This window comes from Camellia sinensis, chromosome 9, assembly GCF_055761805.1.
Source record: "Camellia sinensis isolate YWXY chromosome 9, ASM5576180v1, whole genome shotgun sequence".
NCBI classification, from domain to species: domain Eukaryota; kingdom Viridiplantae; phylum Streptophyta; class Magnoliopsida; order Ericales; family Theaceae; genus Camellia; species Camellia sinensis.
The window spans coordinates 195,001,637-195,023,089 of NC_138969.1; the positions used below are offsets into that span (position 1 = coordinate 195,001,637).

The 21,453-nt window shown below is 34.2% G+C and overlaps 2 protein-coding genes across 8 annotated transcripts; one reads left to right on the forward strand and one right to left on the reverse strand.

Moving 5' to 3' along the window:
- Positions 1-938: 938 nt before the first annotated feature.
- LOC114256589 (alkaline ceramidase) lies at positions 939-4,970 on the forward strand. Of its 2 annotated transcripts, none has more exons than XM_082888341.1 (4): positions 939-1,028; positions 1,212-1,286; positions 3,041-3,389; positions 4,101-4,970. In XM_082888341.1, the coding sequence occupies exons 3-4, from the start codon at positions 3,136-3,138 to the stop codon at positions 4,612-4,614; spliced, it is 768 nt and encodes a 255-aa protein (XP_082744467.1). In that variant the 5' UTR covers positions 939-1,028; positions 1,212-1,286; positions 3,041-3,135; the 3' UTR covers positions 4,615-4,970. The 2 variants fall into 2 exon arrangements, with proteins under 2 accessions (XP_082744467.1, XP_082744466.1); XM_082888340.1 differs by having other exon boundaries at positions 944-1,028; positions 1,209-1,286.
- Positions 4,971-6,278: 1,308 nt separating this feature from the next.
- On the reverse strand, positions 6,279-16,074 carry LOC114303847 (phosphatidate cytidylyltransferase 1). Of its 6 annotated transcripts, none has more exons than XM_082888338.1 (14): positions 15,767-16,000; positions 15,637-15,682; positions 14,228-14,305; positions 13,980-14,077; positions 13,151-13,404; positions 12,676-12,827; positions 11,822-11,963; positions 11,128-11,284; positions 10,696-10,743; positions 10,505-10,591; positions 7,875-8,003; positions 7,714-7,770; positions 6,818-6,901; positions 6,279-6,712 (listed from the first exon to the last, which is right to left on the reverse strand). In XM_082888338.1, exons 4-14 carry the CDS (start codon positions 14,049-14,051, stop codon positions 6,623-6,625), a joined length of 1,272 nt encoding a protein of 423 aa, XP_082744464.1. In that variant the 5' UTR covers positions 14,052-14,077; positions 14,228-14,305; positions 15,637-15,682; positions 15,767-16,000; the 3' UTR covers positions 6,279-6,622. The 6 variants fall into 6 exon arrangements, with proteins under 6 accessions (XP_082744464.1, XP_082744461.1, XP_082744465.1 ...); XM_082888335.1 differs by having other exon boundaries at positions 13,980-14,120; XM_082888339.1 differs by having other exon boundaries at positions 14,218-14,305.
- Between the last annotated feature and the right edge of the window lie 5,379 nt (positions 16,075-21,453).

The window sequence follows — 21,453 nt, forward strand, 5'->3', positions numbered from 1 at the left end:
CAACCCCATTTTCTTATGTTTCATTCTCTCTCTATTTATATGTACATATATGTACTTATATATATATATATATATAATTGATTTTTAGGGTAAAGGGGTATTAGATTCTTCTGCTTCATTGTCTCTTATTTTCTCCCCAAACATTAAATTTTTTCAAATTACAAGCTTCCAAACCCTCATCTTCAACCCACCATAGAGAGAGAAATAGTAAAGAAAGAAAGAAGAAGAATGATATATTTTGTAAATTTGAAGGTAAATGAGGGGTAATTTAGTCTTAAAAATTAACTTATTCTCTTTTTAGACGCGTGAGCTTCACGTTCTGTTAATTTAGACGGAAAAGTTGACGATGCGCTTTGGTTCAGTAACCACTTGAGAGATATGTGATGATTTCTGAATATCAGGGGATAAACTAAACTCAGCCCAAACCACAGGAAATAAAGTGAAGTTTTTCCTTTTAAAAATAATAACAAAAAAAATAATAGTGACTTCTCATATTTGATACTATAAAATACCAAATGTTAATTATACTTTCTACTTCTGTAATTTGATCTAAATTTCACTTTACTCTCTGTAAATTTAATTTAAACAATTTAATTCTTACACTTTTAAGTATAATTTCAATTTGATCATTGTGTCTATATTGGGATTAAAATTAATAACTTTAGATACTTATCAATTTTTCAATATTTTAATTTGGCTTTTCTGTCTAAATTAGATGCTAAATTTAATAAATTTGGGAACTTGTCAATTTTTTTAAGGTATACACGTAGAAAAAAATTAATAAAATTTAGACATAATGACTAAATTGAAACTAAACTTAAAGTATAAAAATTAAATTATTTAAATTAAAATTATAAGACCTAAAATAAAATTTAAGTTAAAAAAAGGAGTGAAAAGTGTAATTAACTTAAATATCAGGAAAAATATTTTTCAAAATTAAAAAGTAAAAAGAAAAAACCAATTAGGGCAACGGAAAACATTTGACAAACAGATCGAGGTCGCCACACACTCTCTCTCTCTCCTAAACGGTAAGCTCTCTCTCTCTCTCTCTCTCTCTGTGTCTTCGTCCCGTTGAGCATATTGTGATGAGATGGTGTTGATTTTGTTCCAGATCTACACGCACTGATGATTTTTTTTTTATCGTTGATTTGGTTGGTTTTTGTGGTAGATCTATTAGATTTGTCTGAATTTCTTTGTCTTGCTTTCAGAAGGTGCCTATTCGTCTTCTGATCTTACATCTTCGATTTAGGGCATTGACTCTCTCTCTCTCTCTCTGACACGCTTGTGTAAGTTAATCTCTGTTGTTTAATCCTGATTGCTTCTATCTACTTTTTTATTTTATTTTATTTTGTTTATTCTTGCTGATTGGATACTGTTTTTGCTGATGCATTGATAAATATAATAATGGGTTATAAAGCTTTTCTATGTTAATTCAATTGCCCCATTCTGTTTTCATATAAAATGCCTGCATTTCAATTGTATTATGAGTTTTGTATTGTGCAGGTGCTTCAGTTCTAGATTTATTTATGTAAGGTGATTAATCATGGTCTTTCTAGACTGAAAAAGTGATAAGGGTGGTAGTTCTCATTCATTCCTTTTTTTTATTTTATTTTAATAATTACTACATTTTGAGTCATGTTTCCATAAAATCACAGCCTCTAAGGTCCAAAATGTTATTCATAAAAGAAAAACCAAGATGCATATTTCGAAGCATACATATTAGCATCTATTTATCAATGCAATTTCTATATAACATTGAACATGTAAATAAGTGATAGAAAGGCATGATTCAAAAGGCATGTGGGCTGTTATGCATCTTGGTTTTTCATGACATGATTCAAAATATAAAGCCTAATGAGAGGGAAACCCACTTTCACTTTAAACTCCCCTTTTTATGCGAGTCGTGTGATTCATATTGTGAGTTTATGATCAAAGCCAATGGCTAGTTCAAAGTTTAAGAGGCTGTTTAGTAAAGTTGAAAGTTTTTAGTAGTGTGAAAGTACTGAAATTTTAATTTTAAAACTTTTAAGATAAAAGTTGTTAGAAGAAAATGAAAATAAAGCTACCTTCTACTAACTGTATTCTACATTCAGTAACAAGTCAAGTCAAGTCAAACTTAAAATTTAGACTAATTTTCAGGCAATTTTCAAATTTAAGTGGTAGGTACTTATGCATTATCAAAGTCACTTAATGCATTTAGTTTTTTAAGTACTTAATTGCAAGCAGGGCTTGGGCGAAAAGTTTCTCATATCGCAAGAATTCCTATTTTATAATTAAAATATTGGTTCTTTCTTAATGTTAAGCATTGGTGTTGACCCAAGAAGATTTGGTGATGGCTGCAAAATATTGGCTGTGTCCAGTGTTAAGATTTTGGGATTGAGGTGAATATGGCACCTCGCCACCCTTCATTCAAAATGATTACTTGAGTCCATGTAACTCAGATAGGTACTACAAGCCTGATGTGCAAGTTATTTTTCTAACCATTGTTTGTGCTTTTTCAGTATTCAAGGCTGTTATTAACATGTAGGTCAATCTTAATTGCTTCATATTTATGCATTTATATGTGCACTATACATTTACAATGGTGGAACTACCAATAGAATTTGTAAAATGCATAATAGGATGACTCTAATTTTATGATAATCACTTTGCTATCTCTCTATTTCGTTAGTATTTTATTTTGCATTGTATAATGAGATGATCATTAACCATTTCACATGCTAGTTAATACCATCAATTTCATCAAGTCAATTTTATTTATACAAAAAGTACATCTCATTTTTTTTATTTTAAAAATCAAAGAGGTAATTTCTGGTTCTACCCTTATACATAAATGTATATATGTGTGTATCTATTATGGATGTATAATATTCAGGTACATTCTCTAGCTTCTGATTGATAACCATATTTTTTTAATAGGAGAAAAGGTGCTTAATCACCAGTCCTATTGTTTTGTTTTCATTCCGGGAACTTCTATAATAAATCAGTGGTTATGCTTCTTTCATAGTTGCCTTGATAAAATTCAGCTTATTTATTGCAGGTACATAGTTCACAGTTTTTCCCGAATGCTGCCACATTGTAAGATAAGGGAAACGGTTGAATATTCTCGAAGTTTGGATATATTTACATAGGAGAATGGCAGACGGAATATCAAGCTTCTGGGGTCCTGTCACATCCACCACAGAGTGGTGTGAAAAAAATTATGTATACTCTTCCTATATTGCGGAATTCTACAACACCACATCTAATATCCCATGCATTCTTTTGGCACTAATAGGCTTAATAAATGCCTTAAGCCAACGTTTTGAGAAGAGATTTAGCGTTCTTCATATATCAAATATGATACTAGCTATTGGGAGCATGTTATTCCATGCCACGTTGCAACATGTGTAAGTAACCATTTGTTTCATACCATCCTTTGTGTTATCCATCAAACTTCTTCCTTGTCATGATTACTTTTTTTTGTTATCAATTGGAAGGGTGATATATATCATGTGAACTTAGTTGACACGAATTCATCCAAAAAGCCCAAGCATGTTTTTTTTCTTCTTGAAGTTTGGTGGGGACTAGTCGAATACCAAATTCATCCTCACGTATATTCTCATTTTAATTATGAATTTGTTTGTGATTCTTACCCTTGTATTACAGTGGTGTTAGGATTGATTTTAAGTACTCATGTTTTGGTAGTCAATTGATTACTTTCAATCATATCAAACATAGATGGAGGGAGGTGGTGGGGGCAAGGGGGCATGTTCTCCCACTCCCGGAAAATTTGTGAGAAGAGTAATGCTACATTTTTATACCATATTATGTTTATCATCTCGTGTCAATGCTGCTTTGGAGATATCCATGAGTAGTGAGGCCCATTACCAATCAATTTGTGTTCATATCTACATTACTTTTGTACCTTGATGGACCTATGTTACCACTGGTTGAGCAAACCTTAAAATGAATGTGTGAATTGGACTATTATATTTTTACACATGCACCACAATTATTTGAACTCATAGGAAAATAATTATTCAACACTATGTTTCTTTAGATTGATTTGTTGCATATGAGATTTACATCTGAATATGATCTTTAAAATTTATTCACAGGCAACAACAAAGTGATGAAACTCCAATGGTATGGGAAATGCTCCTCTACATCTACATCCTATACTCCCCAGATTGGCACTATCGTAGTACAATGCCCACCTTCCTCTTTCTCTACGGTGCTGTTTTCGCTGCTGTCCATTCACAGATCCGTTTTAGCGTCGGCTTCAAAGTTCATTACGCAATTCTCTGCCTCTTGTGCATCCCCAGGATGTACAAGTATTACATTTATACACAGGACGTCTCTGCTAAGCGTATTGCAAAGCTGTATGCGGTTACTCTATTTCTTGGTAGTTTGTGTTGGCTGTTTGATCGTGTACTCTGCAACGAGGTATCGCTTTGGCCCTTCAATCCCCAGGGTCACGCCATGTGGCATGTCTTGATGGGTTTTAATTCTTACTTTGCAAACACGTTCTTGATGTTTTGCCGCGCTCAGCAACTGGGATGGGCTCCGAAGATTGCCCATTTCATGGGGGCTCTTCCTTATGTGAAGATTGAGAAACCAAAATCCCAGTGACAAGGAGATTATAGTGATGGAAGTATAGTCTTTTCTTATTTTTTGTTGGAAGTCTTGAGAGATTTTTGGAGACAAATAGCAAGCAGTCAAAGCAATTATTTTTGTTTTCGTCGTCAGATAGAGTCAAGTGATGTTTCATTGAATTGGTTAGTTTGGGTCTCTCGCTTTTTTCTTTTTTCTTTTTTCTTTTTAAGGAGGAACACTGTACCATATTTTATATGCATGTTTGGGCAGTAATAGGTTTAGTTAACTTATTTTTGTTAATTTTATTTGTTTTGGTTTTCAAAATAGGTGGTTAGATTAATTGTATTTGATTTTGAACTGTTCCTTTGATAGTGTCTCCAGCTTTTGCTCTACTGGCTTTTTGCAAAATTCCATTATTGCAATTCATGTATTTTGTTTGTTTTAGTGATCAACGTCTCGCTTTGGAGCTCTTGGATACACTTCAACCCCGTCATGAACTTACTGATTTCCTCATTGTAGTTCATTGATGCTCTTGGCATTGATTACCTTGGCTTAGAAGTTTATGGAGATCAGGCCCTTGTCGATTGGGAGTTTGAATGCTTTATAGAATTGGTTTATGGCTAACCGTGATGCTTATAAATTTCATGATATGTAGCTGTCTTCTCCTTGAATTTCTTGAGTTTGAAGCGTAGCGGTACGAAGTATTCAATATCGGTCATGGGTTCAGCATCACGAGTATTGTTTTGTACTGTGTATACTTGCCTTTCAAGGTGAAGAATGAATTTACTTTATTTACTTATGTTTTTTTGAGAACCAGAATGAATCTACTCTATGATCACGGGACCGTCTTTAAATTGGGTGGGTGGATGGGTGAAAATGTAAACAAAGTAGAAAATCCTAAAGCTTTCCTCGCAAACAAACAGCTCCCGATGCATTGTATTTTAGATCTTGTAGTCATGTGGGTGCATATATGGGATGGAATCAAGATTTCATTGCGAGAGGTCAAAAGATCAAATATATATTCAATACAACAATGCCTAAATAATATATATTAATGTGTACATGTATGTACAATATGATATATAAATTACATCTATACTCAAAAATTTAAATACCATAGAAATAATTTTTAATGGGATGAAAAAAAAAATTTAGTGTCAAATAAAAAGAAAATACAAGGTGAAATAAGAATAAGAGATGTATTTTTTATACTGAGAATCATTTTATATATAAAATAAGATATATTTTTAAAATGCCATGACAAATTATATTTTCCACAGAAACAAAAAAACCATAACCCCCTCTATAATTTTTCCTAATTCCGTCCCTGTGCATACCAATTCAATTAGAATGGACAATGGATTGTCTTTAAATTACGAGGAAAATATGTTAAAAGCAAAGTATCTTAGGCTTACTTTCAATGGGGCTTTTCTCGGGCAAATAAACCAGCTTCCGAAGCATTGTAATTGGAAGACTATTTGGCAAATGCAGCAGACTTAAAAATTAGCCATTTTATCAAGGGATGCATACCAATTCAGAATTAAATTTATTTTTTTTTTTTTGGGGGGGGGGGGGGGGGGGGGGGGGGGGGAGGAGGAATATGTTAAAGCCAAAGCCATAGTAGAAAATCCTATGCTTACTTTCTATTGGCTTTTCTTGGCAAACAAACAGTTCCTGATGCATTGAAATTGGAAGATTAATTGGCAAATGGTAGCAATTTTATATTAGCAAAAAATACAATCCCATTCAGGAATATGGGATATGGGGCAGAATCATCATATGGATCAAACGAATTAACAAGAAGGATCCATGTCATAGCATCTCTAACGTCCAAGCAGCCCAACCAATCCCGTCCGCAAAAGTTCAGATCTTGCTTAAGCCATGCAATCATGAGGGAGGTTGTACAGTGTCCACCGAAAAATTTATGCATATAATGGGTGGTGTGCACGATGCAGGAGTGTGCACTGACTGTAGAGAACACCTACATAGTGAAATTGACATGTAGACAACATAAATTACAGAGATCCTGCAATTTTTGTTAATTTTAAGACTCTTCAAACAGCCTATCCTGGATGATCTGTCCAAGCTTCGTGCACAGAGCTCGCTGCTCCTCGAAAGTGAGGTTCATCAATATCTGCATCACAGAAATGCCACCAAAATAAATCCTTGTGTTTATTGATTGAATGTGAATGGAAAAATATAACCACTAGCAAATCAGCATTCTAGTGCACAAACTTACCTGGTCCAAAATCATCTCAACCGACAAACTTTGTGATGCAACAAATGACTGATGATAGATGTATGCGAAAACAGCCATCACCATCTGCATGAACAGAGTCAGATTAAGCACAAACATATGAACATTATTTATTCCAATAATAGTGCCATTTTACTTTCATAATCAAGATTGTCGGCAAAAAATGGATATTTGGAATTAATTTGGAATTAACACTTATAGCAGCATAAACACTCCAAAGAGTAGCTCATCATAGAAACATCCTATTAATGCCATATTATGTTTTGAGACAATAGAAATTTACAAATCATCCATCTCGTAAGAAAACAGATGAATATTTACCTGTGAAAACTACACAAACATAACAAGAACAAAACCATGGCCATAACAATCTTTTAAGATCAAATGTGTGCCATGATAACTTTCTTCGGAGGGTGAAGGACCGAGAAGTCTTTGTTTTGCCACAACATCTGGAGAATTTTTGTCTCCCTTTGTACAACTAGATATATTTATTTTTTGTTCATTCTCTCAACAATTTTTCCCACTTTCTAATACTACAAGATGATCACAATATTGCTTTTGTGATCACTTTCTTTGAAAACACTATAAAATGTAAAGAATACACACAACAAACTATTTATAGTGATGAACTTTGCAGTTGATCTGGCAAAGAGAGACCTCTAATCGCACTGTCTTTTTGAAACAGGTCGGTTTTCTTAGAACAGAGGGAATGATAATTTTTGCTTTTTCAAAACTAAAATCATTGATGCGATGATAAAGCTCTGTAGTTGTTACCAAAGGGGTGCAAAACATGCAATCCTTTCCATTTTTTCATTTTTTTTGCATTTCACCTGGCAATACAATCTACACTTCCAAATTACAAAAATCATACAGCTTACCTGGCAATCCATTCTATCTGTCATTCCCCCATGCCCAGGAATACTATCACCAAAATCCTGAAAAAAAGAATATAAGGAAAAAAAAAAAAAAAGCATCAACATCTGTAAGCTTCAATGTGATCTACACCAGTTAGATATAGGAACAAATCACAAAAGTACACCTTAATTTTGAAAGCTCTTTTAAAACCACTTGCAAAAAATCCTCCAAAAGGTGCTATTATTGATGCAAAAAGACCAAGCCACATGGCATGCCATTGAACAGGCAAAACCTGGATTTCTCTCCAAGGAAACTGCAGAAGAGAATGACAAACGCTAAAGCATTATTTTTCCATAGATAAGTAGATGTATATTAATAAAGTGCCAAAAAAGAATACAGAAAGTACACAGAAGGAAGCTCTACATATTACGTAGGAATATATAAACCCCCCTTAAAATCCACAAAAGCTCAATAGAAACAGATGAGCATTCAAAAGGCAAGACATCATCTTATGAGATGAAACCTCTAACCCTTGAAAAGATTTTCTTTTCTTTCCTTTCCCACCACATGGCACATGCAGCCACCTCCCACATTGTCCTCACACTACTCCTAAAGCAACCTTTATTCGAACAACCAAACAGATTCCTCCACTGGTTAACTATAAATAACAAGAAGTGGCTAACACTTCTATTTACAGGTATGGGGTGAGGCAGGTAACTCCAAGCCATAATCATAATCAATACTTATATTTAATCTAGCATATTCATAATCAACAATAAATGGCTGACAACCTCACTTGTCCTCTTGAACGCATAACACCAAGCCATGAGGACTTTCCCTCAGAATATCAAGTTATCAATCTCAAAAAATAGCATCCCAAGTGGCTGTCCAAGTAAAAAAGGCAACCTTCACGGGAGAAATGGTAGTCCAAATCCCTTTCTGAGGGAAATGAGAAGACCAGCATCACCTAGTCCTTTATCTCAAGAGCATACAGAGACTATCCAACTTTTGCAAAAACACTTCCATAGCCTCCATCTCTCAAACCATCCAGTTCATTTTAAACAAAGCCTCACAAAAACCCACTCTGCATACAGTCAAACATAGTCCTCCACTGCAGCTTCCTTGTTTACAGCAATTCCATACAAGCCCGGAAATGCCAGTGCCCACACTAAGCATCATCACCTCAAACTCGGCAGAACTCATTGATCTGACAAGGATGACTAATCAGATGTTCCCTTTGTTAGAGTGAAAAGATAAGATCATATGGTTGCCTTATTCTACAGGGAAGTTTAATTTGAATAGTACCTAAGAATGCAACCTGAGATCCTGAGGGTCAATAAATCTAGTTTAGTGAGCCCATCTGTTATGCTATTGAATCTAGTTTAATTGGCCTGTATTTTATGGTATCAAAGATTTACACTGAAATACCCTTCTATGCTGTGGTTGGTTATTAAAAATAGGTTAGGTGTGCAAGATAGATGGATAGCAAAGGGTATACTTCTCCAAGGTAGTCGTGTGTTCTGCACACGGGAAGTTGAATCTCATAGTCATTTGTTCTTCTATTGTAGTTTTACAAAGGACTTGTGGGTACAGGTCTTAAACGATTGCTGCTTAAGGCCATATCATTTTTTGATCAGCTGCTTAAGGCCATATCATGGAACACCGGATCAAATTATTGACTAGTTGAGTTTAAATTTAAATGAAGGGAAAATCTTTTCCAAACATGGTTCAGAAGGTAGCTGTTGCCACCTGGTGTATCATATACAGAATACACTGATGCTTATTATTACAGGAGATGCTACTCAGACTAGGTTTTCAGGATATGGCAGTATACAGGATTCAGGATTCTCCATTAGCTTGAGATGTGTTAGAATTGGAATTTTAGAGTTCACCGGCAAAGATCTAATGAAGAACTTCATCCAAATAGAGGAAGTTTAGCAGAAATCATGTAGTAGTGTTCAAATGTTCTCTTACTGTACATTGAGTTGGGAGTTTCTTTCTTGATAGCCTATTTAGGTGAGATGCAAAGCTCCTAAGTGTACTTTGCTTCTGTTTTTTTATAAAATATTCTACTGAGGAAAAAAAAAAAAAAAAAAGCAAAAGAAAACAGAAGACAACCATTCACCAAGCAGTTCATTATGCAGCTGTGGTGGTGGTGCTATTACTGTTACTATTATATTAGTACTATGACAATCGTTACACCTACAGATCTACCACTAATCAAAGAGACCAGTAGTACTGTTGTTGCCATTATTATCTCTTTTATCACCAATACCAAGATCAAAAGGAAGTGTATGCCTGGTCTAAGTTTAAATTAATGCAAAGGTTCACACACAATCCTCCAAAGGAAGTTATTTTCAGTTATACAAACTCATCTACTTAAAGCCTAATACCTGAACTACTCGGAGTTGGCTAAAATTATTCAAGTCAACAATGTTTATCAGAAGGCTGAAGCAACACCAAATTCATAAAAACATTACGATTTTAGTAGATAATTAAATCTTACAGATTAAAAATGTATATGTCAGAGTCACATGTCAGTCAAAAGTCAATATTTTGCTCCTAGGATGACGTAGAATTCTATCAGATATCAGAAAGGTATTGTTATGTCTTACAAACTGCAAGCATGAATAATTGTTATGAGTTTTTCCACATATGAAGGTTCATTAATTCATAAATGAGAATGACTTGGATGAAATTGGTAATGAGGAAAAATATTCTGTATTCTGATTAAAGAGACTTCTGTCATGGAAAGCAAATTGATGGTGAAAATTGTGGTGTACATGTGTTCATACCCAATTAGTGTTCACTTACCCAATTAGGAACCCACCCTGGTAAAGTGAAGTACTCTGGTTTAAACAATGGACCAGGGTCACAATGAAGCCAACCAGTTGACAAATCCTGTATGTATTATCACCAAAAGGAAATGGAGATAAGTTTCTTCGAAGTTGGACACATATACCTTTTTAAACAAGAATGCTACAATATTGAAACATAAGGTTCACCTTCCTCGGACATGTAAGCCATTCATTGCGACCCATGACATTTGCAAGCTGTGTAAACAATAGACATCAATTGCACATTGATAATCTCATAAACACAAGTATAATACTGATGAATCTGCTGCATCTTGTTTCCTATGCATGCATAAAGTGAATATTATTTTTAGTGAAGTAATATTGGTAATTGAATGATGTAGGAATTTCTTTTCAAAATTCTTTTGTGCAGTCTTAATGCTTGTACATTTTTCTTGAGGTTTTATCAGGTCGGAGTTGGAACCCAATGGAAAGTCACAATCATACTGTAAATCTAGATCTACTCACCAGTAATGTACCTTCTAATTCAACTCAATAATCAATGTGTATATTCGAAAGTAAAGTGCTTCTCATTGCTAACTTCAAAACACACACACACAAAAAAAAAAAAAAACTGCTCACCACAAATGCAGAGATAATAGTTGTAACAGATGCCCCAATGAAACCCTCCCAAGTTTTCTTTGGAGATAACTTGATCAAAGGGGTTCTTCCAAAGAAGAATCCGAAGAAATAAGCAGCAATATCATTGATAACAATAAGTGATGCTGGAAGAAGGAACCTGTGTTAAAAACAAATGCTCTTCATTTATGCAATACTTTAAAATCAAAAAAGGGAGGGGAGGGAAAGAAAGAAATGATATAAATTTCAAAAAACTTCGCAATTACATAAAGAAGCCATCTGAAGTGCAATACAGTCATGGTGCATAATTGTCAAGTTCTCGGGGAAGAAAAAAGAAAAAGAAAAATTGAATACAGTGGTTATGGATTGCCTAAATTTGAAGGAGGTATCAAAACAGAACCATTGTCGTTATCCCCTTGAGCGATAATCAAAGAAACAGTTAAAAAATCTCTGTCTTCAGTTTTTCTTTTCCCTTTATTTTTTGTTTGCGTATTTTTGTTTGTGAGTGTATACTGTTTTAACTAAGACTACATGCTCCTTACAAAAAAGAGTGCTTAACACAGCCCGATCAGTTTGATACTCCCAAAATATATGATTTTACGAAAAAAGCCTCAAATGTACAGTATGACATATATATGGTTTACATATTAGAGTTTGATATAATTCCAAAACCTAAAAGCTTTGAAACATATGTTACCAGAAAATTCCTTCAAAAATGTTGGCTACGGTGAAGGAGGATTGTGTGAACACCACAATTAGAATCATGTGTGTCCATGCATATTGGCCAAATTGATACTTGTACATCTTCTTCTTTAGTGTAAGAATGAACCACATAAAGCCTGAATTCGGCAGCAAGGCATCACAAATGACATGTCAGGGCTACTACGAAAAGCAATGAACCCATAGATTAACAGGCAAGCATTTAAAAGATAATACATCAGAAAAAAAATAAAATGCATAATGGAATGCCCATTGGTTTTTCCAAAACAATCTACAATTGACATACCTTTGAAGCACGGACACTCCAAAATAGGCTCTGTGTCTGTGTCCGACATGTGTCTAAACCAACATAGCACAGACACATGTGCCCACATATCGGACATGCCGCATGGTGTGTTAATTTTTAATCATTATTTTTTTACAAGACACGTTGGGACACTTGATGAACACATGTATCTTGTGTGTAGATGTGTCTCAAGAGACCTTTACAGTCATAATTTTATAAGGCAGATTTTGGATCAAAATAAAATATATAGAAAAAAATAAGGGGAGAGTAGAAAAAGCAAAAATACACCCACATATACATCAATGTCTCTCATCTCTGTTCCCTAAATTTATATTCATATGCATAGCAAATAAAAATATATGAAATAATTTTTCTAGTATCCATGCCATGTCAGTATCCTAATTTTTTTGAAAATCGACGTTGTCTGTGTTCGTACTCGTGTCCATGTTAGCATTTCAAAGTGTGATACAGATCTACAAGGGGCATCTTAATTGTAAGATTCCCCAAACCTTTTGCAGGAAAATGCATAATGATATAAAACTCACCTGCAATATACAAGAAATAACAGGTAACCATGTGATACTTGATAAAGCCGCTCACAAGATGATAGAAGAATTTCTCAGAAGTAATAGTGTTGGCAAGCCTTTGGTTGAGAATGCGGCCATATACGAACAGCATAGCAGTTAAGAAAAAATGCCTGTTGAAATTAAAAGCAAACAGAAATAATTTGTCATATATAGCAACCAAACTCACTTGGAGATCATTGACAGAAATTTTGGATGTTAGTGAAACCCAAAAACAGGACAGAGAAGGACAAGCTGGCCGTTGAAAGATACAACATGTTTGTTACGCATTACACAGTTGTGTCAAAATTTGGTTCGCTTAGAATTTAAATAAATTGAAAAAGCTCATTAGTTGTCATTCATTTAACTAATGAGCTTTCTCCAAGAATAGCCCTCCTAGATAAACACCACACTTCAGTTGACAGTTGAACATTGACAAGAATCTGGTTTAACATACCAATTCAACAACCTAAATCCTGGGAGGTCCCTTTCTTCGTGTCCTTTCCTGAGTAGATTGAACAACTCTTTTATCATAAAAATTTGGATAACCACGACCATGGCCCAAATATAGAGATGGCCCATGTATATTATGAATATAAAGCCCCCAATCATCCAAATAGATGAATATATGCGAGTCAACATTGATCTGTATTTGTTTTGATCATTAAGAAGTAAATGGCTTCCATTTTCTTTGCCAACCTCAGGAGTAACCTGACAGCCAAAAGAAAAAAAAAAAGAAGAAAACATTAACCTTGACATTCAGAAGAAGCCATACACTCCTTTCAAGATTTTATCCATTTTCTTATTGTAGTAGGTAACTATAAAAAAGTTCCTAAAAAACAACCACTTCCAACTATGTCTTATTCAGAAAAACAATAGTGATGGTTTCAAGAGGCCTTGAGCCCCAACAATAAGATAGATGCTAGTTTTTCCTCAATGAGTACTAATGATCAAGTTTCATAAGTTGAACCAATAATAATATTTAAGAGTTGAAAAATATGGAAAACGATTGAGACCCCTAAAAAGTATCCCCTAATTTACCCACAATGGCATGGCAGGTTACACATCAACTTTTCATTTGTCACAAACTAAACCATATAAAGCCCAACTCCCTTGCCTTGTCTTTGAGGTAAATTGTGGGTCTCTAGCATTCCTCAAAAAACATTAGCAACCAACAGGGGCAACTACAGTTCTCTACAAGAGATTGCTTTTTTAATTTTTTTATTTTTATCAGCACTCTATAAGAGATTGCTACAATAAATAAATGGTAAAACTAAGCTACCAACCTCATTTGAGCGTCTACGGTGCCGAAGCCGTCCAGTGGGCACTGCTGTGGCACTGCCATGATCCTTTTGCATGGCTCTTTGATTTACTTTTTACTCAACTAACAAGAAATAAAAGCATAAATATGTTTATACACAGATCCCCTGAAACATTTAGACAAAGAATGGTAAACATGAGGTAGGCATATAATATTCTTAAGACCATTGTAAATTCAAAAAAAAAAAATTGAGGGTGATTTACAAAGTCAAACCAATATTTTACAAGAGCCGCCTAATGACATTGCTCAAACTTGATTTATGGGGATAAATGTCATGTAAAGGTGTCAATACTGCAAGGTTGTAGCACAAGAATCACCATCAAGATCATTGAAGAATTTGTCTCTGCTAAAGTAGCCAACTTTCCATGGCAAAGCAAAGGGCAGCAAGTATAAATTCAAGCAAAATAGTAGCAATTACAAGCAAATGTGAATAAATATTATTAGACCAAATAAATGTTGTTTTAGCATTGTATAACCCCACCTAATGAGGGAACTGGAGGGAGATTTTATCACAAACTTCATATGGAAAAGCTAACAAAAACGTGTCATGTGTGCATCATTCCCATAAAGCAGGCAATAATGTTTTGTGTGTTAAAGAACACAAGAAGCTAGAGATAACTATGCAATGTATTGTGGTCTTTTTTCGATAAGTAACAATTCATTCCAGTCTTACTCCGTAAAAAACCACCCCAACTCAGCTGTCTACGATAATTTTACAATTTCTCATTCTACCCATCCCAATACAATGCAGATATTGAGTAGAGATATAGGACATCGTTTTTATTTTTATTTTTATTTTTATTTTTTTTTTGATAAATATAGGACACAATTTTTCACTCTTCTAACATCCTTTCACTTCCTCTTCATTGAACCACCTTACACCTGGACCATATTACTACTCATTGGTGCATTAACTGGCCTCAATTACAGTTGACTAATTAACATCCACTTCTTTTGTTGTATTGTACCAGGTGCTACCTCATTATTGTCAAGATAAACTATTCACAATAAAAGTACCACGCATGGGTAGATCAGTTGGCCAAGATGACGGATGAAGAAGAACTAGTCTCAAGTTAGACTCTCCCTAAGCTTAGCCAATGTAAATGGTTCGTGGGTGATGATCTTGTGCATTCATTAGGTTAAGCCTCAATTCAAATGGGTGTCAATTTTACCCAAAAATTCCAAATTGAAATACCTAACTCCTATTAATTAATATTTCAGCAACAAAATCACATATTTTAAAGACTTACTCAAAAGTCCCAACCACTGATTGCTTTCACAACACTAAAATCTATACTTATATATTATAATGTGAACACATTAGTTGGTACTCTAAACCCAAAAGTGAAGCTATGTAATACTTTTTTCAATTCCAAAAACATCACAAAAATTTATTTATGTACCATCTAAAATAATCATGTCTCCACTAAATATAGGGGCAAATTGGCAAATGATTCAGTTAAAACCCATTTGCTAACTTCATAGTCTTTGCAGCCAAGTAAGGGTTTCAAACATGTGGGATTGCACAAGAATCTCAAAATTAAAATTTGAAGAACAAAATGTAAAAATAGTTTTCCAAAGTATGAATTGAAGTTAAATGTGAAAAGCATAAGAATTCTTACAGACAAATCTGAAGTACTGTAGACCTCGCTTTTCCAAAATTTGAACCTGGAAATCCAAACCACAACAACATTTACTTCGAAATCAATACTATATATATATATACATACAAACAAATAGAGAGAGAGAGACCTGCTTCGGCTGAGCTCAGAGAGAGAGAGAGACAGAGAGAGAGGGAGGGAGGGAGGGAGGGAGGGAGGGAGGGAGGGAAGTTCCAAAACAATCGGAGAGCAGAGAGAGAGGGTTCGAGAGCGAGAGGGAGAGGGAGAGGGAGAGGCGAATATTATGAAGATGTGAAAATAAGCAAACTCTGGAAGATAAATATTTTAAGAAAAGAAAAATAATTGGCAGGTGGAATTTGAATTTGCCTAAAAGTCTGTGCTCCTTGGTGCACCGTTCGAACGACCCCTTAGGGACTGCTCGGATAATTCGTACTCCTTCCTGAAGTATTAATTTTTTATTTTATTTTTTATTATCTTAAAATATTAATTTTTTAAAAAAAATTAAGTATAAAAATAATATAAATTTTTTATTTTGTTCCTTTTTAAAATTTGTTGATAATATAAAAGTATAATTATGACATTAATATTCTTTTAAAAATGTATTATCAAAAGATAATTTTAGAAAATCAATTTTTTTAAAGTGCTATAATTATATTACCAAAAAAAGTTAAATTCACTAAATATTTTGGAACTGAGAGAGTATAACAATTGACTATTGTAATTGAATAATGTTAGAGATTTCAAAAATCCTATTAAAGTTTCTACTAAATGTCTTACATTGGTGTGGGACCCATACAATATAGGTCTCATGCGGGTCTCACACCCATATGAGATATTTGGTAGAACTTTTAGGGTCTGTAGCATTTTTTATTGTAATTATCACTTTTTTGTCGGATGACCAATAAGTCAAAATTCAGGTGATTTGAGCAAATTCAGATTCAAGTTACCAATCAGTATTATTAAGAAAAATATTTGGTAACTCGAATTTAAATTTGCCCAAATTGCCCAATCGCTTGGACGATCACTCGGACGACCGGTAAAATATTTGTCTACTGCAATTGTCGCCATTATCAATCACGACTGCCACCTTGTGGCTGGACGACCAGTTTGACAATCGACAAGTCAAAACTCCAACTATTCAGGCAAACTCGAATTCAAACTACATAACATTGTAGATATTTTAATTTAAATATTTTTACATATGAGGTTCGGGTTCGTAATTTAAACGGAAAGGGTTTGAGTTCTTGTGATTTATTATCGATTCTGTTTTAATAATTCTAATTATTCAAATTGTTTGTGTACATTATCGATATAAAAATTATTTATTAAATTTGTCATTAAAAAATAAATTATTTATTTTGTAGAAGACAGTAGTCATTCCTTTTCTTGAATGTAAACGTGATAAATTAAATACGGATCCATCTAATGTTTTCTGTGGAGATAATATATATAAAAATCTAACAAAATCAACATTTTGAATAATCAAAACAAAATTCATGAAAGTAAACAAGATCCTACAGTCTCCAGTCTTTTGCAAAGGTCACTATCCTATTTAAGTCACATCATCTTATTTAAATCACATTACCTCTCTATCACATCACTTCAAACCCAACTCATACCCAACCTATATTTCATAAAAAGTCAAAAAATACACTTATTTAGATCATCCCAAACAACCCTAGTAACCAAAAACAATTTTAGGGTGCTTGTGTTCTTATTTTTTGGATTTAGCTTATTTTTATTTTTAGTAATTTTTTTTAAAAAAATTATATTAATTTTTTTCTTTTACATTTTAGATTTGTCTTGAATAAATAATTCTCATTTTTTTAAACTTAAATTTATTTTTTTTAAATTCATAAAAAATAAAATAAGAAATTTTTTGAAATTTTATTTAATAAAATTTAATTTTTTTTTAATGATTTTCTTTTTAAATTTTTAGAATCACATAAAGTAAATTACTTAAAATTTAAAAAAAAAAAATTGCAAAAAGGTGAAATTTTTTTTTAGGGCAAATTACAAACACCCCCTCGAGGTTTGATAAAAATACAGATTCCTCCCTAAGGTTTGAGAAATTACAAATTACCCCCTGAGTGTCAAATTTTCATAACAAATTAGGGGAAATTAGGGAGAATCTGTATGAAAATAAAAACCTCAGGGGGCAATTTGTTATGGAAATATAGCAGCAATATAAAAATTGTGATTCTAAAAATTTTAATAAAACTTATTTTTCAATTTTTTTAATGATTTTGGTGGTTAAATTTTTAGAATCACATAAAATTTTGAAATAATTTACCCTTTTTTTTTAAAAAAAAGCTAGTTTTAGCTTTGGGATTAAGCAGCCGACTGCACTGTACGCGCGTCAGATTGACGCGTCGCCTCCATCTGATACACGTGTTAAAGATAAGTTAGAAAATTGGGAAACGCTTCTCTGGGGTGTTTGGGAACAAACGTTTTAGGTTTTTTTTTGTTTTTTTTACTAAAGGATAAATTGGTTACAAAATCATAATAAATAAATTCAAACAAAATATCACATCAAATTTCATAATTATTTTATTTTTTTTTTCAAAAACATCACATCTAACCACAAAAAAACCTAACTATCTTCTCAAATACAAAAAAAAATTTCTCCAATAATATCTTACAACTAAAAAAAACTTACAAAAAAATTCACTTCTCAAACACCCACTCTATTGTTGGGCAAACTAACTGGAGTTCTTGATGTGTCCTAAAACACTGTAGGGTGCTGTGAGATTTATTTGAGGCGTGTTCGGAATTTTTTTTTTTTGATAATTTGAATTATTTATATTATAAGGTTTATCAAATAAATTATTCATGCAATAAGGCCTAGTTTGGCTACTGCCAAAAAAGTGCACTTATTTCATCTTTTTATCTTTTTTGGGTCACATCAATCAACATCTCCTCTCTACTTTTTCTACACATAATACAAAAAAAGTCAAAAAATGCACTTATTTAGTCTTTCCAAACTAGGCCTAAATAAGTAAATTGGACATGTGTAACCTCATAATGGCATATTTGTTTTTTAAAAAATAAATTGTTAACATAATTTTAATAATTTTTTTAAAATAATTAATAGTTGATCATGAAATTACCGATATCCAATTAATTTGATTTTTTATATGAATGATATACTCGACAAACCTTACAATAGAATGATTCAACCACCAAAATAAGTTTGAAAAATAACCTTAAAACCCCTTACAGTAGGGCTATTGTGCCTTAAGGCATAGCAGCAATCATTAGTCCCGTCGAGTCTCTGTGGGCCCATCACTAGGGATGAATATTTTTTCCTACCTTGCCCCGCATCCGCATTCGCATCCACATCCACATCCACATCCACATCCTCCGCCTTGCACTGCACAGGTTTTTCCCATGCCATTGAGAAAGTGGGACAGGAACAAATTTTGCTTCTCTTGCCCCGTTCTACCGGATACCATCCCGATTATATTTATTAAATATATTTATATGTATATAATATATATAATTTGATTTTTTTCATTATAATAAAATTAAAATACTAAAATATTATATTTAATATTAATTTTTAATCATTCATTTGGAAAAATTACCCATAAATCCTATATGGAAGAAAGTTAAACCATTTAGTCTTAAAAGTTTTTTTACAAATCATTTAGTACTATTTTTTTTACAAGTTTTTTGAGAATGATTTGATCCCATTTGAATTTACATGAATACCCTTAGCGTGATTAGTTTCCTAAATCTGCACAACTACGCCAATAACATCACAACACATGCACAAACCAACGTACAACACACAACGAATGTCAGGACGTATCCAAATTCCACAACACACCCACCCAACCCAAACATCTACTAATACAAACCCAAGCAACATCCCACACCTCCCTACGTTAATGTACGGGAAAGAAATAAGCCTTCTCGTATAATCCTGTTGACCAAGTCTGCGCTCCTCCGTACGACGTCGCTTTATCACCTGAAAACACAAACGTGAGCTAGCCGGCGGATGTGTGCCGGAAACCTCTCCGATGCCTAAGTCAGCAAACTTGACAAATAGACAAAGCTCTGTGTATTCAGAAAGCAAAGTTGTGTGTTACCTCTCCCAAGGTGATGTTTGTGAACTTTTATAGATTTAGAATGGCACAATCCAGGTAGGACTCTTATTTATCCATGCAGAGTCCTTCTAGGATTCATACTCCTGAAGGATAATGCTTATCCCTCAACACCCCCCTCACTGCTTAAACCAAGTGAGATGGTTTTACCATGGCCGAACTACCACACGACCGAAGTAAACACGACTCTGCTTAGCCGCAGAATGGGCCGAACTATCCTTAATTCGGCTCTTCTCTATACTATTCTTGCTTCGGCTTCTCATGTACAACTCATGGTATAGTTAGACCGAACTAACATGTCAAGACCGGTTCAACTCTAGGACCAGTATAATTCCAAAGCATCTCTAGGCCAGTAACTTCCATCTTCTTTCGGACCGGACTAACTCCAAAACATCCACAAGACCGGAGTAACTTATACGACCATTCTACTCGGCCCTTCGTACTGCGGCCCATAACAACCCATTTACTTAGCTCAGCCCAATTTTCATATAAATTACCCTCTCAATTGCCCCTTAATTCCATCTGCGTAGCTTGATAGGGATTACCTGTCTATAAACCGGGCTAAAGTTTTAGCCTTTCCAGCCGAACTAATACTCTAAGCCTGTAGAGCCGAGCTAGCACTAAGCCGAACTATCCTTATCCGGTCAGAACGTCGCTTCAATCACAGAAACTGAATCGCTTCATTTTCCAGTGACACGTGGCAGGCTCCGATTGGTTGGGGGCAGCTGTCACGCCGCCCTCGTACTCCGAAAAATTTTGAACAGTTCCCGCCCTTCCTTTCTCTTTTCACACAAAAAATCCTCTGTCCTTGAATCATTCATCTACACTATCCATCTTCTTCTCTTTCTGTGCCTCTACTTCTTCAACTACCAAGCTCGTGCTCTTCATTGCTGCTACTGTTTCTATCTCCAGTTTCCTCTTCTTACCTTGGTAAGTCACTTAGATCTCTTTTGTGTTTGTATTTACTTCATTTACTGTAGTTTGTTTCGTGTGTTTTTTGCAAAATACAAAACACATTTTTGTTTCTACTTTTCATGGGTCTTGTATTTTCTGGAAAAAATCTTCATAAGACAACTATGAATATCATGAAGTAACCTGTAGAACGTAGTTTTGATCCAGAAACTTGTCCCAAACGAACTAGGACACTGTTTGTGCTATATATGTAGATCAATTCAGACAATAACCGAACTAGAACTCATAGAAATAACAGTAGTTTCAGTAAGTTACCAACTCCTGATTCGCTTTAGCTGAGATAAGCTCACCGAACGAAGTTTGAACTCAGTAAACTAGGAACCTCGGCCTTTAACCGAGCTAAGCCTTTGGGGCTAAGCCAGCTTTCTTAGTTTCTAAACCAAACTCAGAAAGCTGCCCCTAGAGGCTCAACCGAAGTAACAAAACCCATAGTTCAAACCGAGATAACCAACCTCATACAAAAACTGATCTCGCGAACCCTATGCTCAATCCGAGCTACCAAGCATTTTGCTGAACCGAGACACAGCATCCCCCATAGGCCGAAGTAGGACTCTGTATCTTTGCTTTGATTTTGTAGCACGGTCTGCGATCTGTACTTAACACCTTTGTTTTCCACTTTGCAGACTTAGGTTGCCCAGGCACTCTTCTGCGCGCTCAACCGAGCTACTGAGCACATTCTTCAGACCGAACTAATTTATTAATAACTTATACAATAAATGGGGAAGTATAGGTATCT